This window comes from Triticum urartu, chromosome 4, assembly GCF_003073215.2.
Source record: "Triticum urartu cultivar G1812 chromosome 4, Tu2.1, whole genome shotgun sequence".
NCBI lineage: Eukaryota > Viridiplantae > Streptophyta > Magnoliopsida > Poales > Poaceae > Triticum > Triticum urartu.
This window is the reverse complement of record NC_053025.1, coordinates 241,394,443-241,414,116: the sequence shown is the minus strand read 5'-3', so window position 1 is coordinate 241,414,116 and position 19,674 is coordinate 241,394,443. Positions and strand designations below refer to the sequence as shown.

Below are 19,674 nucleotides of genomic sequence, written 5' to 3'. Positions count from 1 at the left end.
TTCCCTACTCCACACAATAGGCTGTTCTGACCACCTCAAATAACGTGGAATCACCGGCTCAACAACATTTACAGCCCTCTTATGAAGCTTCTGGTCCCTTTTGCATAAACTAGTGGTATATACGTGGTACTGCCCACTATTCAATTGTTTTGGGTTACTCTGATACCCGGACTGTTGTTGCTGTTGCTGCTGATTACTTTGGCCGGGTTGCTGATTATAGCCACCCTGGTTACCCGGATGGCCCTGACCGTGAAAACCGCCTCCGCCTGAACCGGTGCCCGGGCCATGAAAGCCGCCTCCGCCTGAACCGCCGCCAGGTCCGTGGCTACCATCAAACATGTTGGAATTTTTAAATGCCTTCATGATCGTATAGTCCTTCCATCGATGGGTAGCTGGCTTCTCCCAGGTGCTGTGTCTTGGACAAGGTTCATTCAGTAGTTGCTCGAGGGTGGGACCTGACCCGCCTGATCGAGGAGGTGGCCTCTTGACGGATTCTCTCCTGATCCGCCAAGTTAAGGGCTCCACCCTGTGTCGGCTCATGCCTACGCGGTTGGTTACGGCGTTGAGCATTTCTCGACATAGCGGCTGAGTCCATATGCCTACTATCGGCTTGGGTGAGGGTTTGAATGGATTCTGTCTCGACTGTAAGAGTACGCATCCTTAGGAATGGAGGCCTTCCCCCCTCTCCTCTCCCACCCTCCCTCTCTCCCACCTGCTCCACATCACCAATGGCGATCTCTAGCTACAATTAGCATGGAAGGCCTTCTCCATTGGGACTTTGCTCCAGGCATGTCCCTGGCTGATCAAGTGAGACAAAAATTTGGATCCACTGTGCACTTTTCTCCTTCTCGGGACACCAAGGAGTTCTTTATGGTGGTCTCTTTCTCCTCGGCTTCCTTCCCTCTCACGAATGAATCGGTGGGACTGGCTCTGCAATGTTGTATTGGGGGAATTTGCTCTAGTTTCAAGGTTGTTACTCTTACCCCCCGATCATTTCACTTCTCTGTGGCCAACAACAAAGTAGGGCATTTCATTTACGGTCTGAAGGACCGAGTGTGGCCAGACTTTGTATGTCACTTCCATCTGTTCAATGGCCATTTCGCTAAGCATTTTTCTGTGTCCCATTGGCATGCAGATCATGAGTTGGTCGAGATTTTGGATCGTAAGCCGGTGGCCCTATCCGCTTCTCTGGATTTCTTACAAAAGGGTCGGTCTAATGATCATTCATCGGGCAAAGAGCTAAGCAAGTTTAATCTTGTCAATTTGAAATAGTGGAATTTCTCTAGCTCACATGATCACGAGGCTTCTACTTCATCGATGATAGATCACAATCAAAAAATTCAAATTCAATTTGGTTCTACTGCACCGCCACCTCATCAGTGCGCCATTAGTGACCCGACAATTGATCGCCTATCATTAATGGAGCATTATTCCACCCAGGCGGAGTCAGAGGATGATATGGCTATAGAGTGCATTTTATTTGGTCAATTTAAATGTCTGGTGCATGTTCAGTATCCTCCACTGCCAAAATGTTTTCTCAATTCTGCGTTCCGTTATGCCCGTCCCCATGACATGTGGCCCCCGGTGATTACCGCTAAGCATAAGGCTGATTTAGCTCAGGCTGGATATTCGGTTCATGACATTAATTCTATCACCACTAATTGGGCCGCTCTATGTGCTAGATGCCTTCAATGGGGACACTGAAGGATCGCTTGCCAAGCCCGTCTAATCTGTATTAATTGTTCCGGGCCTGACCATAAATCAGGGGATTGCCCAAAACGTAGCACGCGTAACACTCGTCCTCCCTCTGAGTCAAACAAGGACACTACATTTATTCCCTCGGGATTTTTGGGCCATCCTATTCCTACCCAAGGAAGGGCCAAAGCTACTACGAGGGCAGTCGATGTGGTGTTTGTGGTTTCTACGGCCACGTGGAGTCATCCTACTGCAGAGCCATTTTCCACAAGAAATGGAAATGGGTGGCGAAGGCAACTCTGCCATCCTCCGCCCCCATTCACGCTTCAACTTCCGCCTCGAGAACCCAACCGGCCTCACTCTGCCCCGTCCCATCGCCACCGCCTGCCCCTCTGCCTCCTCCTCCACCATTGTCATCGCATCCACCTACCTCTCCATCGCCTCAACACCCTCCACTCCGCTCCGCAACAATGGCGAACTACCTGCTAAACCCTATGCCGTTCCTCCCACCGGGTTTCACTATCGAGCCGGGGCCGGTAGATCGTTTGGTGCGCAGCGGCATGGTAGTCGACCCGATTGCTCCTCTCAGCCATGAGTTCCTGGCCATTGCTGAAGCCGGTGCATATGTGCCCCTGCATCATCGAGCCGTCGTCTGCAACCAGATCGTTGCCCTTCTTCATGAATCGCAGCTTTTTACTACCGAGGTCAGTGATTACCCTCTTGGCATTGGGATTTTTGGATTTGTGGATTCCTTTTTGAGAGATACTGCGGTGAACACTCAGCTCGAGCTCGAGGAAGAAGACTTGCTGATTACTTTTGTCCCGCATCATGAGGCTCTCAATCGTCGTACCACCTCCTTTGGTCCTGAGGTGTGGCTCATGATGTTTGGTTTTCCTTACGATTACCAAATGGACTACTGCATCACTAAGGCTCTGGGCGGATACGGTTCCTTTGTCTTATGGTATAATCCTCGTCAGGATCGTAGATTCATTCTTCTCAAAGCCAGAGTCATTCGTTTGGGCCTCATCCCCAAGATTTTTGTGGTCTGGTAGCTTGGCGGTGCGACAGACTATTGGACAGTCCAAATCACCATCCTCCGCAGCAATGACTGGAATGGCCTCCTCCTTGAGGTTCCTGCTGCCGGTGAAGAACAGCCACCCCCTGACGGCAACCCGCACCCTCAATTTGGCCCTGAACTCACTGCTCACCAGCTCTATCAGCAGCAAGTACACAATTGGCTCGTTCAGAATGGTGCCCCGGGTGCTGGCAACAATGCGGGAGATGAAAATGCTGCTCCTGGTCATCAAGCAAATGATAATGCTGGTTGGGGCGCCTGGCCTGCGCCTACTGCACCTGCACTCCCACCTATGCCGCCAATTTGGTGAATTATCAAGCCTGGTTAGCTGCACAAGGCCTGGCAGTACAACATGGAATTGTTCCGGAAGACAACCTCACAGACAATGCATACCAAGCTTGGAATGATTCAATTACCTAGTCTGACAGCTCAAGCTCGACTCAGTCTGATCTATACTTTTTGCCTGATCCGCCTCTGCAGTTGGTTGATCCTCCCAGCTCTGAATCTCTTACAGTCTCTTTGGAGATACATGAACAAGGTGTCAGGTTCGGCCTCTCTGCTCAAGGTAATGAGATCCTTTCCAGGCTGCTGAATGACCCAATCCCGCGCCTCAATCTTAACGCTTTCATTTTTCAAGCCGTTAGTCCAATGCTTGCTTCTTTGGGCCTTGGAGAGAGGGCTTTGGCTTAAGGACTCCCTCGGTGCAGCTCTCTGTTCTGATTACTCAGGATTCTGATGGTCTGAACTTCTCCTAGCAGTGAAGCTCTGTTACTGCTCTCGCACCTTCTTCTGTCATCATCGAGGAACTGTCTGAACCTGCTAGCGCTGACAGCATCACTACAGTTCCATTGTTGCCCACTATAGCTGATGTCCCTGTGGTTTCTGAACCAGTTCCGCTGTCCACAGCCGCAGTATCTTCTGTGGTCCCTGAAGTGCTGGCTCCTCGAGCCGCCGCTGGTCCGCGCCCTTGTAAGACCAAGGCTGCTGCTCCTATCTCCATGACTGAAGTGCGCCGCAGCCTTCGTTCCAACAAGTATGATGGATTCAAGGTACCCTCCCTTTCTGATACTCACAAGACCACATCCAAAGTTAAGCCTCGGGTCATTCTGTCTATTGGTGCGTCCTCCTCTACTGCTTCTTCCGCAGATGAAATCCCAGGCCCAACCCCTATAACTACTCTGCAGTCCATTGGAGTTAATATGGGTGCCATACCTGTCGATGAACTTTCTGAAGATGCACTGACAGCTGAACCTGCGGTGGTGTCTGGGTCTGCTGCTAATGAGATTGACATGGAAGGGTAGGGAGAGGATCTCTCCCATAACTCTGCCTAGCTTTGGATCTTTTAATGACGACGCTGAGCTGCTGGAATGTGCTCTCTTGGAACATCAGAGGGACTCAATTCTGAGAAGAAGCAACTGGACCTGCATAATGCTATCTCTGCTAGTGGTTGAGCTATCGTTTGTCTTGAGGAGACTAAGATGCCTGATGTTTCTTTTGCTTTTATTAAAACTTGTTGTCCGAGACAATTTGATCGTTTTGCTTTTGTCCCCTCACGTGGCTCCTCTAGGGGGTTGTTAACGATCTGGAAAAGTTCGGTATTCTCATGCACGGTCGTCTCGTCTGATATCTTTGCGTTAGTCATTGAGTTCGTTAGCACACATTCTACTCAATGTTGGACATTAGCTAACGTCTACGGGCCTTGCACTGGTACGGATAGAGATGTTTTCACACAGTGGTTATATGATGTGCATGTTCCCAATGACCAAGATTGGTTATTTCTTGGCGATTTTAATTACATGAGAGCACCGGACAATCATAATAAACCAGGGGGAAATATTCATGACATGATTACATTTAATGACATCATTCGTAAGCAACAACTTATCAAGATACCAGTGAAAGGAAGGGCTTACACTTGGAGCAACATGCAGATTGACCCACTTCTTGAACAGGTCGACTGGTTCTTCACATCTCTGCACTGGACCAATGTTTATCCTAAAACGCTCGTTAAACCCCTTGGCAAGCCAGTCTCCGATCATATCCCCTGCGTTGTCTCCATTGAAACCAAAATCCTACAATCCAAACTCTTTCGTTTTGAATCTTATTGGATCCTCCATCCTGGGTTTATGGACAAGGTTCAGGAAGTGTGGGACCGACCAGTTAGGGCTGCAAATGCTGCTACCGTCCTTTGCCGCAAATTCAAAGCTCTTCGACACGCCTTGAAAATTTGGAGTAAGAGCATATCTCGCCTTTCGGTGGCCATCATGAACTGCAATGTTGTCCTTGCGGATTTGGATGAGCTAGAGAATAGAAGAAACCTTTCAATCCCCGAAATGAATTTCAGACGCATTCTGAAGACACACTTGCTACTCTGCTCAAATAACAGAAATTCTATTGGAAAAAATGCTGCACTATTCGTTGGATCAAATTCGGGGACGAAAACTCAAAAAAAATTCAAGCAATGGCCACGAAACGTTATCGTAAGAACAACATCTCTTCCTTCAAGCTTGATGATGGTACCCTGGTTGATAGTCACCCTGCCAAGGAGGCTCTTTTATTTCAAACTTACATGCACCGTCTTGGGACAGTTTCCCCTACTGACATGAAATTTGACCTTCCATCCACCATTACTCGCGCGGGCAATCTTGATGGGCTCACCACCCCCTTCACGCATGAGGAAATCGACAATGTGATCAAAGGAATGCCTCCCGACCGTGCGCCCGGCCCCGATGGTTTCAGTGGTGCATTTTTGAAGGCGTGCTGGCCCATCATTCGCCACAACTTTTATGCCCTGTGTGAGCAGTTCTATGATGGTACATTGGATGTGACTAGCATCAATGATGGTTTCATCACACTAATACCAAAGATCAACGTTCCTGAGACGGTCAATGACTACAGGCCTATCACTGCTAAATTGTTGCCTCAAGTTACTCACCAAACTTCTGGCCGACAGACTTCAACGTGTCATCCTCACCCTCGTTCACCGTAACTAGTATGGATTTATTAAATGGCGCACTATTCAAGACTGTCTTGCGTGGGCTTACCAATATCTGTATCAATACCAAAGCTCGGGTCGGCCAATCATTCTCCTTAAGCTCGATTTCACCAAAGCGTTCGACACTATTACGCATGAGCCAATGATCCGCATTATGCATCAAATGGGATTTAATGACAAGTGGATTTCTTGGATCAAGTGCCTCTTCTCATCGGGCCGTTCGTCCATCCTCCTTAATGGTGTCCCTGGCCGACAATTCATTTGCAACTGCGGGGTGAGGCAAGGCGACCCCCTCTCCCCCTCATTTTCGTCCTCGCAGCAGAGTTATTGCAAGCCGCTGTCAACGATGCTTTCATGCATGGAGACCTCCTCTTGCCCTTCCCTTGCAACGGACAAAATGATTACCCGGTGATTCAATATGCAGACGACACACTTCTTGTGTTGCCCGCCTGCCCGCAACAAGCTCTCCGTGTCAAGGAAATCCTTTCCGACTATGCGTCCTCCATTGGCCTCAAGATCAATTTTCACAAGTCCACGCTCATACCAATCAACCTTGACACAAGCTCCATGACTGGCTTAGCCCACATCTTTGGTTGCAACGTAGGTACGATGCCTTTCACCTACCTCGGCCTTCCGCTTGGCACCACCAAGCCGACCATCCATGAGTTCATGTCGTTAGTCTGCAAAATGGAGCGTTAACTCACTGCCACGATTGCAATGATGTCCTATGGGGGCCGTCTCTCCTGGCTCAATGCATCTGTCACCCCCCTCCTGGTGTTTGCCATGTGCACGCTCAAGTTCTCTCCGAAACTGATTGAAATTCTAGACAAGATTAGAAGAAGGTGTCTCTGGACAAAGAAAACTGAGCAAGGCGACAAGTGCAACTCACTGGCTGCCTGGGACTTGGTATGCAAGCCCAAACGCAAAGGAGGATTGGGGGTGATTAACATTAAAATCCACAATGAAGCTCTCTTGTTGAAATTTTTGCATAAGTTCTACAACAAGTTGACGTTCCATGGGTTAATTTGCTTTGGGATAATCAATATGTCAATCAAGTACCTCATGCGATGGATTCGGTTGGATCTTTTTGGTGGAAAGATATCCTCAAGTTAACACCCATTTACCGAGGAGTTTCCCGTGTCCAAGTGGTTGATGGCTCGACTACGTTGCTCTGGAAGGACTTGTGGTCAAGTGACGTACTACAATCATCGCACCCGCGTGCATTCTCTTTTGCCTTGCATGAAGATATGACAATCGCTGATTTTGGGCCAGTACTGAGCTACATGAAACCTTTCACCTACCACTATCCGCTTTAGCTCTCAATGAGGTACAAAGCATCCAGCGTGCCTCGTCCAACTTGCACCCCTCAATGGCAGTGACAGATGTCTGGTATTACTCATGGGGCGCTGGTGATTATAAGCCGAAGGATTACTACAATTACTACTTCCGTGATGCAACAGCCCATCCGGCCTTTCGACTTCTTTGGAAATCAAATTTCCCGATGAAGATCAAAGTTTTCGGTTGGCTACTGCTGCATGATAGGCTAAATACACATGACATGCTTCGGAGAAGACACTATAACATTGGTGATGACTTTGCATGTCTTCTTTGTGGACATGATACCGATGAGACTCTTGAGCATATGATTTTCACTTGCCCGTTCAGCAAGAGGTGTTGGTCCAAACTACATATTGACTGGCCTGGTTTTCAGAACAGGCTCGCTGTGTTGCAAGAGGCACAAACAAACTGGCCCCACCCTTTCTTCATCGAAGTATTCTTGACTGCTGCCTGGAGCTTGTGGAAGGAAAGAAATAACAAACACTTCAGAGGGGTTGCCCCATCCATTGCTTCCTGGTTTGAGCGCTTCAAGGAGGATCTAAGGCTTTTACAACACAGAGTTAAGGTGACATGTAGGGCTGCCCTGCTCTCCTACTGTGACACACTTAGTTGAGTCATACTTTTGTTTTTTCCTCCTTTTTCTCAAATAGTACAGCACATGCCAGTGATCAAGGAGTAGCAGCCAACTCCTGGTAGTGCACCAGGAGTGGAAATGTAATAGATGTGTGAGTTGTATGTCTATGTAAACACCCCATTTATATAGATATATGAAAATACAGTGAGAGTTCTCTCTCACTGTCAATTCCCTAAAAAAAGAGTACGCATCCTGCTGCGCCAGAGCCGTCTGAAGAAGTTCTCTCACCCTTCGTGTTTCAATTGCTGTCGGAGAGTCGCCTTCCATCAGGAGAGCCGCCAAATGAGCCGACGCAGCGATGAGATTCTCCAAAGGGTTAGAAAAGTGACCTGGTGGTATTGGTGTGTAATGAGGCGGAGCAGTATTCATACGGGGTGGCTCCATGGCCCGCGGTTGAACCGGCGCCCCAGCCCCAAGTGTCCTGATCCGGTTTGCCTCCGGTGGGTTACTTGGACCAGCCCCGGGTGTATGGAAGAGATTCCTAGGGTCGTAAGTCAGAGGCAGACGTGACTAAGTTTTCTGGTGCTTTCTTCTCATGACCTCGTTTGATGTGTTCAGATCCACTGAGAGTCGGAAAGTTTCCGTTTGAAGCTGCTGAGCACAAGCATCCAGAGCCGCCCGTTCTACAGCCATCCCGACCTCTTCCGCTGCTAAGTTTTCTTTGGCCTGCGCCATCTCTTCACGTAGTCGTGCCACCACTGCGTCGTGCTGAGCCTTATCCGCCAGCTCCACTACAACGGTTAACAGAGCCGTCAACTTATCCATGAGGTCCATTAGTATCTGAGCCGGAGGGCGCACGGGGTCTCCTGACCCGGCTGCTGCCGACCCAGTGGTTATTGCTGCCGCGGCCATAGAATTCTGCCCGGGTTGAGTGCCAGCCATGAAGACTCCAGCCCGATTCGGTGGCTCAGAGGGGTCCAGAATACTGTTGCCATCGGAACAGCCCCCAAGCATGCCATCTTGTAGCAGATACAAAGAATCTGTCTCGCCTGTTGACGATGCAACGTCGGAATAGATGGCCGTCTCACCACCGTCTACCGATCCTTCAGAAAACTCCCCTCCATGGATGCAACCCACAAAGGCGCGCCTCACGGCAGGTTGAGCCTGGGCGGGTCTCGCTTGCTGAGCCGTCTCGATGAGGTCAGTGCAGATGTCCGGCTCAGGGACCGGCTTGCCGATCCGGCCGATGAAGATGTGGATTCCGCCGAAGGGGACCCGGTATCCGTACTCAATTGAGCCGGCATTAGGGCCCCAGCCTTCATCGTCGATGTAGATCTTGCCGCGATGACTCTTGGTCATCCGGCCCACAGCGTATCCCTTGAGCCCTTCAAAGTTGCCCTTCAAGAACTCAAATCAACCGTGCACTGGCCCCACGGTGGGCTCCAACTGTCGTGGAATTGTCACGACAGATGTCCTAGCGAAAGGACTTAGTCGTAGGGCCATCGCAACTAGGAAGCTTAAAGGGGTTAATCGGGACAAAGGACACGAGAGGTTTATACTGGTTCGGCCCCTTACGGTGAAGGTAAGGCCTAGTCCAGTTGATGTTGTGTTGCTAGGTTTCGATAACCAAGGAGCGAATCCACTAGCTTGGCTATCGATCTGTTGTCTCTTTTTTCTAAGTCGCCGCCGGGTCGTCCCCTTATATACACGGGTTGACGCCTGGCGGCCTACAGAGTCCCGGCCGGCTCATAAAACGCGCCCGGCTCGGTGACTTCTTTTATATGCCTTTCCTTACAAGTCTTTCTCTACATATGGCGGTTCATAATATTGGACCTTAAGCCGCCTCTGGGCTTAGGCTTTCTATAAGTCTTAATGAACTATCACCTTGAATATTACTTGGCTTCTTTTTGTAACCCGCCATTGGGGTTGACCCGGCCCCTCCTGGGCGGGTCATGCCTGGTAGCTATATCCCCAACAACTTTTACTTGTCCTTTTGGAGCTTATGCTTATATATGTATGCCTTTTGGTTTATGTAATGCACCTGCTACCTTTCAAAGATGTATGACTGCTATATTCTCTGACTTTTGTGAAAAGATTGTTGAGGTATTCATGGATGATTTTTCTGTTTATGGGACTTCTTTTGTTGATTGCTTAAGCAACCTTGATTAAGTTTTGCAGAGATGTGAAGAAACCAATCTTGTCTTGAATTGGGAGAAGTACCACTTTATGGTGAATGACGCTATAGTACTTGGGCATAAAATTTCCGAATTAGGTATTGAAGTAGATAAAGTTAAAGTTGATGCAATTGAGAACATGCCATGTCCGAAAGATATTAATGGTATAAGAAGTTTCGTTGGTCATGTTGGTTTTTATAGAAGATTCATCAAAGATTTCTAGGCCGCTAACTATTCTCCTTCAAAAATATGTTCCATTTGTTTTTGATGATGATTGTGTAAAAGCCTTTGAAATACATAAAAAAGCCTTAATTTCTACACCTATTGTTCAACCACCTGATTGGAACACGCCTTTTGAAATTATGTGTGATGCTAGTGATTATGCCATTGGTTTTGTTCTAGCAAAGAGTTGATAAGACATTGAATGTTATTCATTATGCTAGTAAGACTCTATAAAGTGCTCAAAGAAATTATGCTACTACTTAGAAAGAATTTTTAGCAGTTGTGTTTGCATGTGATAAGTTTAGACCTTATATTGTTGATTCCAAAGTTACTATTCACATCAATCATGTTGCTATTAAATACCTATGGAAAAGAAAGATGTTAAACCTAGACAGATTAGGTGGGTTCTTTTACTTTAAGAATTTGACTTGCATACTATTGATAGAAAGGGAGTTGAGAATCCCGTAGCAGATAACTTGTCTAGGATGGAAAAGGTTCTTTATGACCCATTGCCTATTGATGATAGTTTTCCTAATGAGAAACTAGCTGTTATAAATGCTTCCCATAATACTCCTTGGTATGCAGACAATGCGAATTACGTTGTTGCTAATATATACCACCTAGTTGCACATACCAACAAAAGAAAAAGTTCTTCTTTGATTTAATACATTACTTTTGGGATGACCCACATTTATGTAAAGAAGGAGTAGATGGTGTTATTAGACGTTTAGTACCTAATCATGAACAGGAACAAATCATACGAAAGTGTCATTCCGAGACATACGGAGGGCATCACGCTAGAGACAGAACTGCACATAAGGTATTACAGTTTGGTTTTTATTGGCCTACTCTCTTCAAAGATGCACATAAGTTTGCCCTTTCTTGTGATGATTGTCAAACAATTGGTAATATCGGTAGACGTGAGGAAATACTTATGAATTATTCTCTTGTTATCGAACCATTTGATGTTTGGGCTTTGATTATATGGGACCTTTTCCTTCCTCTAATGGGTACACTCATATTTTAGTGGCCGTTGATTACATTACTAAGTGGGTAGAAGCTATTCCAACTAGTAGTGCTGATCATAACACTTAGTTATTTTGTGATTTAAAAGAATAAAATTTTAGTATGGTTTTTGCTTCGAGTGTTTGCTTTGTGTCATATCTATGTAATCAAGTGTGAGAGTTATATACTCCTTCCTTCCCAAAATATAAGGTGTGATTGACTTTTTATGTCTTTGATGCACGACTTTGACCACTAACATATATCAAAGTATATAGATTGAACATGTATAAATGGCATCGTCATATTTGTCTTGCAAAACAATTTTATTTCGTATGTATGCATACTAATTTTATATACATACAATACATGAAAACTATAGTCAAAGTTGTGCAACAAAGACTAGAAAAGTCAAAGCGTGCCTTATATTTCGGTAAGGAGGGAGTAATAAAGAGTAGTTTGAGTTTTGTTTCTTTACTTCCTTGTTTCAATCTCAATAATAAAAATAAATAAAAGATCATATGCTAATCCCATGGGGAGTAATAACTTCATATAGAAAAAGTATGTTTGATAAAAGTTGTTAGAAATTAACAAACATAACATTGGTCATGGATACAATTCATGCAAAATTATTAAAGGGAGAGGAGATTCGCATATAAATATACTATCTTGGACATATTTTATGATTTTGAGCCCCAATCAAATTTTTTCTACATGGTAAAATAGTCGATGTTGGATAGGGAAGACAACGCAAGGAGTTATGTTTGTTTACATTCACATAGAAGTTATATTGTCATGGATCCTTTAACATGTGGTGCTTATCTAGGATCTTTTGCTAGCCAAAAAATTGTACTAAGTAGAGACAGTACTTGTGCATCCAAAACCCTTAAACCCAATTTTTTTCCATGAGAGTCCACCATATCTACCTATAGATTGAATAGGATCCTTCAAGTAAGTTGTCATCGGTGCATAAAGCAATAAAAATTGCTCCTAAATATGTATGATCTTTTATTGTAAGGAAAAATAAGCTTTGTACGATCTTGTGATGGCAAAGAAATAAAAGCGATGGGACGCATAATAAATGTTGCTATCATAAGGGGCTATATAAAGTGATGTTCCTTTACATTAAGAGTTTGCACATCCAAAAATAAAAAGCGCATGACAACCTCTACTTCCCTCTACAAAGGGCCTATCTTTTACTTTTCTGTATTTACTTTTATGCAAGAGTCAATAATGTCCATCTCTATTTCACTCTATTAATTCTCTAGTTGGCAAGCATCATGTGTTTGAGAAAGATTAGGCACAAATAAGTTGACATTATCGTCGAGATAAATAAGTTGGATAGCATCACTTGGATGTAGGTGATCATGAGTTACTATTTTTGACATTATCCTCGACATAAATAAGTTGGGAGGCGAAAATAATAAGCCCCTATCTTTCTTTGTGTTTGACGAAAACGTTTTTCCCAAAAATATGCATTGAGTGTTAGCAATCATAGAAGACTAAATGATGGTTGTGTTAGGGAACGCAGTATTTCAAAAAATTTCGTACGATCACGCAAGATCTATCTAGAAGATGCATAGCAACAAGAGGGGAGAGTGTGTCTACGCACCCTCGTAGACCGAAAGCGGAAGCGTTTAGTAACACAGTTGATGTAGTCGAACGTCTTCACGATCCAACCGATCCTAGCACCGAACGTACGGCACCTCCGTGTTCAGCACATATTCAGCACGATGACGTTCCCCGAGCTCTTGATCCAACTGAGGACGAGGGAGAGTTCCGTCAGCACAATAGCGTGGCGACGGTGGTAATGAAGCTACCGGCGCAGGGCTTCACCTAAGCACTACGACGATATGACCGAGGTGGTAAACTGTGGAGGGGGGCACTGAACATGGCTAAGAGATGTTTGTTGTCCTTTGGGGTGCCCCCTACCCATTTAAAACAAAACAGAGGCTGGGCAACTCGCTCCCAGGGAGCTCCCCCGATTTCAGCCTTCGTTAGCCGTTCGATTTTGGTCAACGCAGTCTTTTTTTCGCTGCTGGCCGTTCGATCGTCGCTAGAAAACGCCGGTGTAGTTTTGACCGCGCGGTGAATTGTGGATAGGGAATGACCTGTGGGCTCGGGGCGGGATCCAATTGGCTGGGTTTCTCATTTTTGGGTGCGCGCGCAGCCTCTCCTGTCGTGCCGCGTGCGCACGTCGTGGGCGCTGCGCCATTCCCGGTTCCCGCTCGCCCCTCTTGTTCGCCTGTTGGTGTAGCTGCAAGTGGGTCTACCTGCTCCTTGGTCCCACACGCCGGTCTGATGGCTATGTCTTTTTTGTGTGAGCGTTGCCTACCGCGTCGCGTCGTAGGTCAAACGCGCACTGCCCGTGTCGTGCGTTACGGGGAGCAGTTGCGCAGGGATGGGCCAATGCGTGTGTAGCCGGCTTATGCACCCGCGTCTGCCCTATAGTGATGACAGGTGGACCGAAGTTGCTCCTGGTCCCATTCGTCGGTGGCCCTGGCTGCGCGTCTCGTCGCGGTCGGGATTCGCCCGTGCGCTGCGCTCGCCCTGCGGAACGTGCAAAAGGGTCAAAACCCTAGCCGCCAGTTCTCGTCAAGCACGCGGCCCCTCCGCCTCGTCTCCTCCCTACTCCCTCCTCTCCCACGCCGCCGCCCTCGAGCCCGCGCCGCCTCCACCTCATCTCCTCCCCGCTCCCTCCTCTACAACGCAGCGCCCTCGATGCGCTGTAAGGTACCCCGTCGACACGTCGGGGATACGCAGCGACGGAGCTCAGCCGGAGCGCAGCAGAAACCCACTCCTAACCCTATTCGCTCGATTGACAGGAGCAGGGCAACGGATTGGATCGAGGGCGAGCTGGCCTCGCCGCCGCTGCACCTGGATTCGCTGGCCGCCGCGTCGAGTCACCTCCGTCGCCGTCGCGAGTCAGCTCCACCGTTGCCGCCAGGAATCCCTTCCCGACAAGGTAACTTCCTCCAAATCCATGCTCTCCATGGTCCTACAGCCCTGCTTGATGCGTGTGTGTTGTATGCGTTTACGCCTCCCTTCCGATCTTCAGATCTCCATATTTGGTGAATGCGGTGTTTTGGTTTCGTCAGATTACTATCTGTATTTGGGGATTAGCTACGAATTGATGTTTTAGTTTGAGCGTGGATACTCGGCAGTGGTGATTTAGATATTTTTGTAGAATAGAATGGTTAACTCGGTCTATTTCTGGAGAACTGCAGTGTAGATGATATATGTATGAACGATCGTAACACTGAAAATGCAAAATTTACAGTATGGTGTAATGATGGTCGGTGGGGTGACTTTTTTTGATGGCATTGCCCAGTGCAGATTTTGGATTTCTACTGAGTGGTACCGTGTTCTGAGATTAGTTTTTTTCTGTTGCTATCTGCAGGAAAATTCCTAGGGATTTGATTGATGGAGGCATCACTATTTGGCGCTGGATTATCCATTTTTGCAGCACCAGCAATGTTGTTTTTGTTTGGAATGGCCAGTTCTCAATTTCTAAATCGGCTATACTATACTTCTTGTCAGGTTACATTATCTTGCTTGGTTTCAGTCTATATGTAGCACAAAAATAGGTGACATGGTTGGTTTGTATGTTACACTAAGGAACACCACCATAAGGATAAGGGCATTGCACTTCTTTGTTTATATTTGGTCTGTTCCTATTTGATTTGCTGTAGTACTTAATTGCTACACCATTTCAAGTTTCTTACTATTTGCTTCTTGCTGTTTCATTGTATTCAGTTATGATATATTTTTCAACTATACAAGCACTTGGGGAAGTCAGGAAAACTGAACCAAAGACAAACACTTTTACTGATGATGTTGGGGCTTTTTTTAACTGAGATGTGAAAGATGCATCTTATCCCCTGAGATATATTGCCTTTAATCTCTTGATTTTTTCCCTGACATGCTAATATAGAGCCAGATATGCATGATCCATCATACACATTACAACCAATTATCCATTGGTTCTTTTGTCCATAGAGGTGATTTTGTTTGGACCATTAGTCTAGGTAGTGACATTTTGATCGATAAGGCACAAGTTTATTTTCTTTTTCACTCGGGCTACACTAAAGTAAGCATAACTGTCAGTGAAATGAAGGCATACAAATCATGAAGTTTTTGCCTTGGCTGTGTGCCTCGTTTAGTTGTCACTTATTTATTTCTGGGAAGTTATTCAATTCTCATTGAGCTTTCCTTATGCTTTCCATTGCTAAAGAAGAAATTTAAACACGCAATATTTTAATGTCTGAGGAGGCGAGAGGAGATGAAAAAGGGCTGTAAGGTTGTACTTTGGTGCGTCTCTGGCCAATGATGGCTGGATCCATCTGACGCTCTTCCAAGCAGAGCAGTGCAGATTTGCTGACTGGTACAACATCTAAACCTTGGCTACCCTAGCTAAATTTTACATCTCTTAGTATCAACAAATAAGTTGGTTACAGTATATACTTGAAGATTGCAGCAGGCACAAAATGCTTGGCTAACCAGCCGGTTAATTGAGTTGTGCCTACGAAGGATCAGTCGAGTAGTTGTTTTTTTCTAAAATAAATGAGGATTAGTTTGGTTGCCATGTAACGGTAAGGCCAGAATGGTGGTACTGAAAAATGGTTCTTTAATGGTCATATGTGTTGTGGAGTTGGAACTTGATTCTTTTTAAGTTGGAGTGGCTAGGTTGTCTATATGTATTGCATTATTTTTCTACGGAGTACTGTTCTTTCTAATGATTTTTTTAAAGTTAGTATTTAAGTTTACGGCATTATTCTGTGGCGTACTGTTCTTTCTACAACATACTGTTAATATCTTATGCTTTTCAACATTACACGGTTAAAACCTTCTGTATAAGATCTTGCGCTTTCAACATCTGCTCATGGCGCTGTGCGTATTCTGCTATGAACTGTTTACATTATAGAGAGTTGTGGTACCTACATTTGTACGATTTCTTTTAGCTGATGTTGGTTGCTCATACTGACAAAAGGTGTGTTAACAAATGATTGCAGAGCAGCGGAGAAACATGTTTCTACAAATGTGCCAAAACTAATGGATTTAAACTACAGGTATTGCACTATTATTCTACAGGTATCGCTGTATTGCATTATCCAACTGTAAGTCTGTTCTAAACTCTATGCCCCATGTAAATCTGATGGAAGATTGGGCCATTTAATTTTAACCAAAAAGGGTGATATGCTTTGAGTTGCTTGAATCTGTCCAGACATGAAAATTAGATATACTTTGAAAGCTCGATATATGAGTACGAGATAGTTGATACAGGTGTACCTCTTGTAGGAGATTATTAGTTGATTACCTGCTTCTATGCGGTGAACAAATGAGTAAGCAGTTTTAGTTGATAAAGGTGTAGGCAACACACCATATTTGCTCCATTTTTTGGTTTATATGTCAAGGATGTTTAGCCTTTCCTGAATATGTTAATTGTGAAACAGTTTTGATGCAATTTTTGAACCGTTCAGTCTGTTTTGTTCGTGCAGTTCATGGTACCAGATCTGCAGGTTGCATCTTGTGTAGATTTGGCTACCACATTATATGTTGATGTTTCACTTTGCTCAGTCAAAGTTTCAGTAAAGATTTGAATTGAACATATTGTTGTAGACATACAAAAATGGTCTGCATTTTTTACATCGCCCTGACATCCGATTCAAACTATATTTTCTGCCTAAACTGTTGCGTACCCATGAGATCATGGGATAACTCAGACATGAGCCGGTGTCCAGTGCGCAGTTGGGTGCATTATTTGGTGACATCCAATGCTAACTGTTTTTTCAAGGCCACCCAGTGGAGTGAGGGTGAGTAGTGTGGCATCAGCCTACCGTTTATTTAGCTGGTTCTAGGATCTCCTTTGTTGCTGCATCTTGATCTCCTGCTTTGCTGTAACTATGTTCTGCTGCTTGATGTTTGCTTCCTTTCTTTCTAGCTACATGCTTATTCTTTCTAGCCACATGCATGTTTTCCTTTTGCTGTGGGAAATAGTTCAGTTATATTTATCAGTAGCATCTCTATGTTTATAGATACATACTAGGAACGTGCTTATTTAGTGTGGCCTTCTCTTTTTTATGCAAGAAGTGTGCCTTCTCTAATCTGACAATCATCTTATTTGTTGTTCTAAATAATTACTGCAGGATGGAGCAGCAGGCATAGATGAAATCTACTGCCAATTTCTATTGGTTGCGGCATCTTCCGCTGAGTAACTCTACAAAACAGCCTGCTAGCATTGATTCTTGCAATAAAAAAAGTCTGGCATCATTCATAAAAAGCTTATAGACATAGATAAATTCTTAATCCTGCACTGGTTCTCACCAATGAGATTGTAGATGTGGTATTTTGAGAATACCAGTGTAATTCACTGGTCCAAAAGCTCCATTTCTTAATGTGTTTTTGCAGAATGCTACCAGTAATGTTTTTCTTTTCCTTAATGTACAAACATATCTACTAGATATGATTTTGGATCTGAACTTTTCCCTGTCTGCAGCTCACATTGTGGTATGGTCATGGTACAGCAAAAGGAAAAGATGTTTAAACTTTTTTTGGGCGTCATACATGAAAAGTACCTTTATTTCCATCGAGCTTAATTACTAAGAAAATGTTACCACTATTTCCTTACTAATAAACCTAAATGTTCTGAAAGTTCGGTCTCTTGCTCTCTTTGCTTATGAATCGGACACTTTCCCTTTCTTTAGTCCTTACACGGTTCCACCTCGCTTTGACTTCATACTTTGATGGTGTTTGTAGGTATGAAGACTTGAAGAGTGGTCATAATGTTACTTAAAGGAGGCCTCAACTTGCACCAAATACATGGGCATGTGCAACAGCAACTTATGTAGGTGAGTAGGTATTTATGCTTAGTTTTGACTTGAGTACAAAAAAGAGCTTGCTGACATATACAAGAGAATAGGCTACCCATTCTTGAATTGAATCAGATTGGTAGACTAAACCACTGTGGTGTACTCTTCGCTGCTGAGTTATTACAATCCAACTGAAAATAAGGGGAAAACAAACATGATCCTGCCATTTAAATTATCTCATGTTTGTGGAGAAAAGTTGCATAGTTAGCTATTGCAAAATACTATCAACCCAGTTTTTGTTCAATAGACGTCCCTTCTTCGAATGTAGCTTGAACCTGCGCAAGGGCATGGTAGCATGCTCATTCTATTTTTTTTACTAAGGTGGTTACACTTCCCTACTTTTTGCTAAAAGAGAGTCAATTTAGTCATGAGCTATTGCGGCGTTTCTGTTTACTGAATTTCGTTTTGCAGTTCCCTTCTCTTGAATGTTTATTCAAATGTGCCTAATGTTTTTTTTAGGTTTCTAAAAACTAATAAATGCTGCTCTCAAATCAGTTAGGAGGCTGAAGGTAGTAGCTTACTGAACTCTCATTTCCGGAAAAATTTGGAGATGTCTTGGTATGGAGTTTCATGATCAGCTTGCTCCGGCATAGTTAGTCTTTCTAGACTAATTGTTTGTCAGTATCTATTCTATACATGTGTTTGATTGGCTGTGCAAACATGCATGCATTGTTCTGTGTGGAAATTGCTTTATCCGGTCTGTTCTATAGCAATGTTTCCAGTGGCTGTTTAGCACATATATTTAGATAGTTGCATACGCATGCTTGTTTCTGCCAGAAAATTATCTTACCTGATATGTTTTCAGATGCTATTTGGTATACATGTTTGTCTTTGTCATGTTTATGTTGAGTTGTGGATTCCAAAGGTATTTATGATGATTGTTTGCATGGTGGGTCATGTCAGCGATGTGCATTGCATATTCATGATTCAAACTCTTTGTTGGGTATAGATCTATATGAAGTTGTTTTTGAATGGCCCATGATTCGTTTTTTATTAGTATTTTAGTTTAAGCATTTCTCCAGAGAATCTTGATATCCAGCTGTATATATATCCAGTCATGTTTTTTTACTCTGACCAATTTCTTTTTTTGTTTTACAGTTTGTACAATCTCTAAAGATGGTGCTCCATTGTTCTGTTAATCAAGATTTGTTCCCTCCTTTCTTACTAGCTGATACGTGATGACCGTTTGCATGGGGGGGTTATGTTAACTATATTCTATTCATGATTCAAACTGTTTGTTGGGTAATTTAGTTTAGACATTGTGTCCTGAGAATCTTGATATCTAGCTGTATCGGTATAGTATAGTTTGTGATTTTTCCCTCTGAATTGATATATCCACTCAGGTTGGGATAGGTTATGAGTATTCTTAGTGTGGAAACAGCGGCAGTGCTGCACTTTCATCAGATGATGATATGCCAACCTTGCGCCATTTGGCTCTATGTTACCTGAAAAAGATAACAAAATACACATGCTCAAGTAAACAAAATACACATGCTCAAGTATATATTTTCAAAGATGAATTATCCTTCATTTTCCATTTTAAATGGTTTGAATAAGTATCCTAAGTGGCTGCTAAAACTTACTTCTACCAATGAAGTCAAATATTTTTCATCTTAAATCCCTTCCTCAAGAATAAAGTTATTGAGAAAATGCAAATATTTTTGACGCGCACATGGTTTCAAATGGGTCTCTACGCCATTTGGCGTCTGTGGGCTGGATTCACTTGGACT

General features: G+C 44.4%; 1 protein-coding gene across 21 annotated transcripts; it reads left to right on the top strand.

Annotated features, from left to right (window-relative positions):
• The first annotated feature begins 13,453 nt into the window (after positions 1 to 13,453).
• LOC125551390 lies at positions 13,454 to 19,371 on the top strand. 21 transcript variants are annotated; one of them, XR_007302517.1, is made up of 8 exons: positions 13,630 to 13,808; positions 13,901 to 14,040; positions 14,476 to 15,459; positions 16,088 to 16,144; positions 17,222 to 17,286; positions 17,572 to 17,646; positions 17,832 to 17,923; positions 19,043 to 19,371. XR_007302517.1 is itself a non-coding variant. In XM_048714607.1 (4 exons), the coding sequence occupies exons 1-3, from the start codon at positions 13,477 to 13,479 to the stop codon at positions 14,660 to 14,662; spliced, it is 654 nt and encodes a 217-aa protein (XP_048570564.1). In that variant the 5' UTR covers positions 13,454 to 13,476; the 3' UTR covers positions 14,663 to 15,459; positions 16,088 to 17,696. The 21 variants fall into 21 exon arrangements, 1 of the variants encoding a protein (XP_048570564.1); XR_007302516.1 differs by lacking the exon at positions 17,572 to 17,646 and adding an exon at positions 18,404 to 18,453 and having other exon boundaries at positions 13,631 to 13,808; XR_007302513.1 differs by adding an exon at positions 18,440 to 18,502 and having other exon boundaries at positions 13,609 to 13,808; positions 16,088 to 17,646.
• The last annotated feature ends 303 nt before the right edge of the window (positions 19,372 to 19,674 follow it).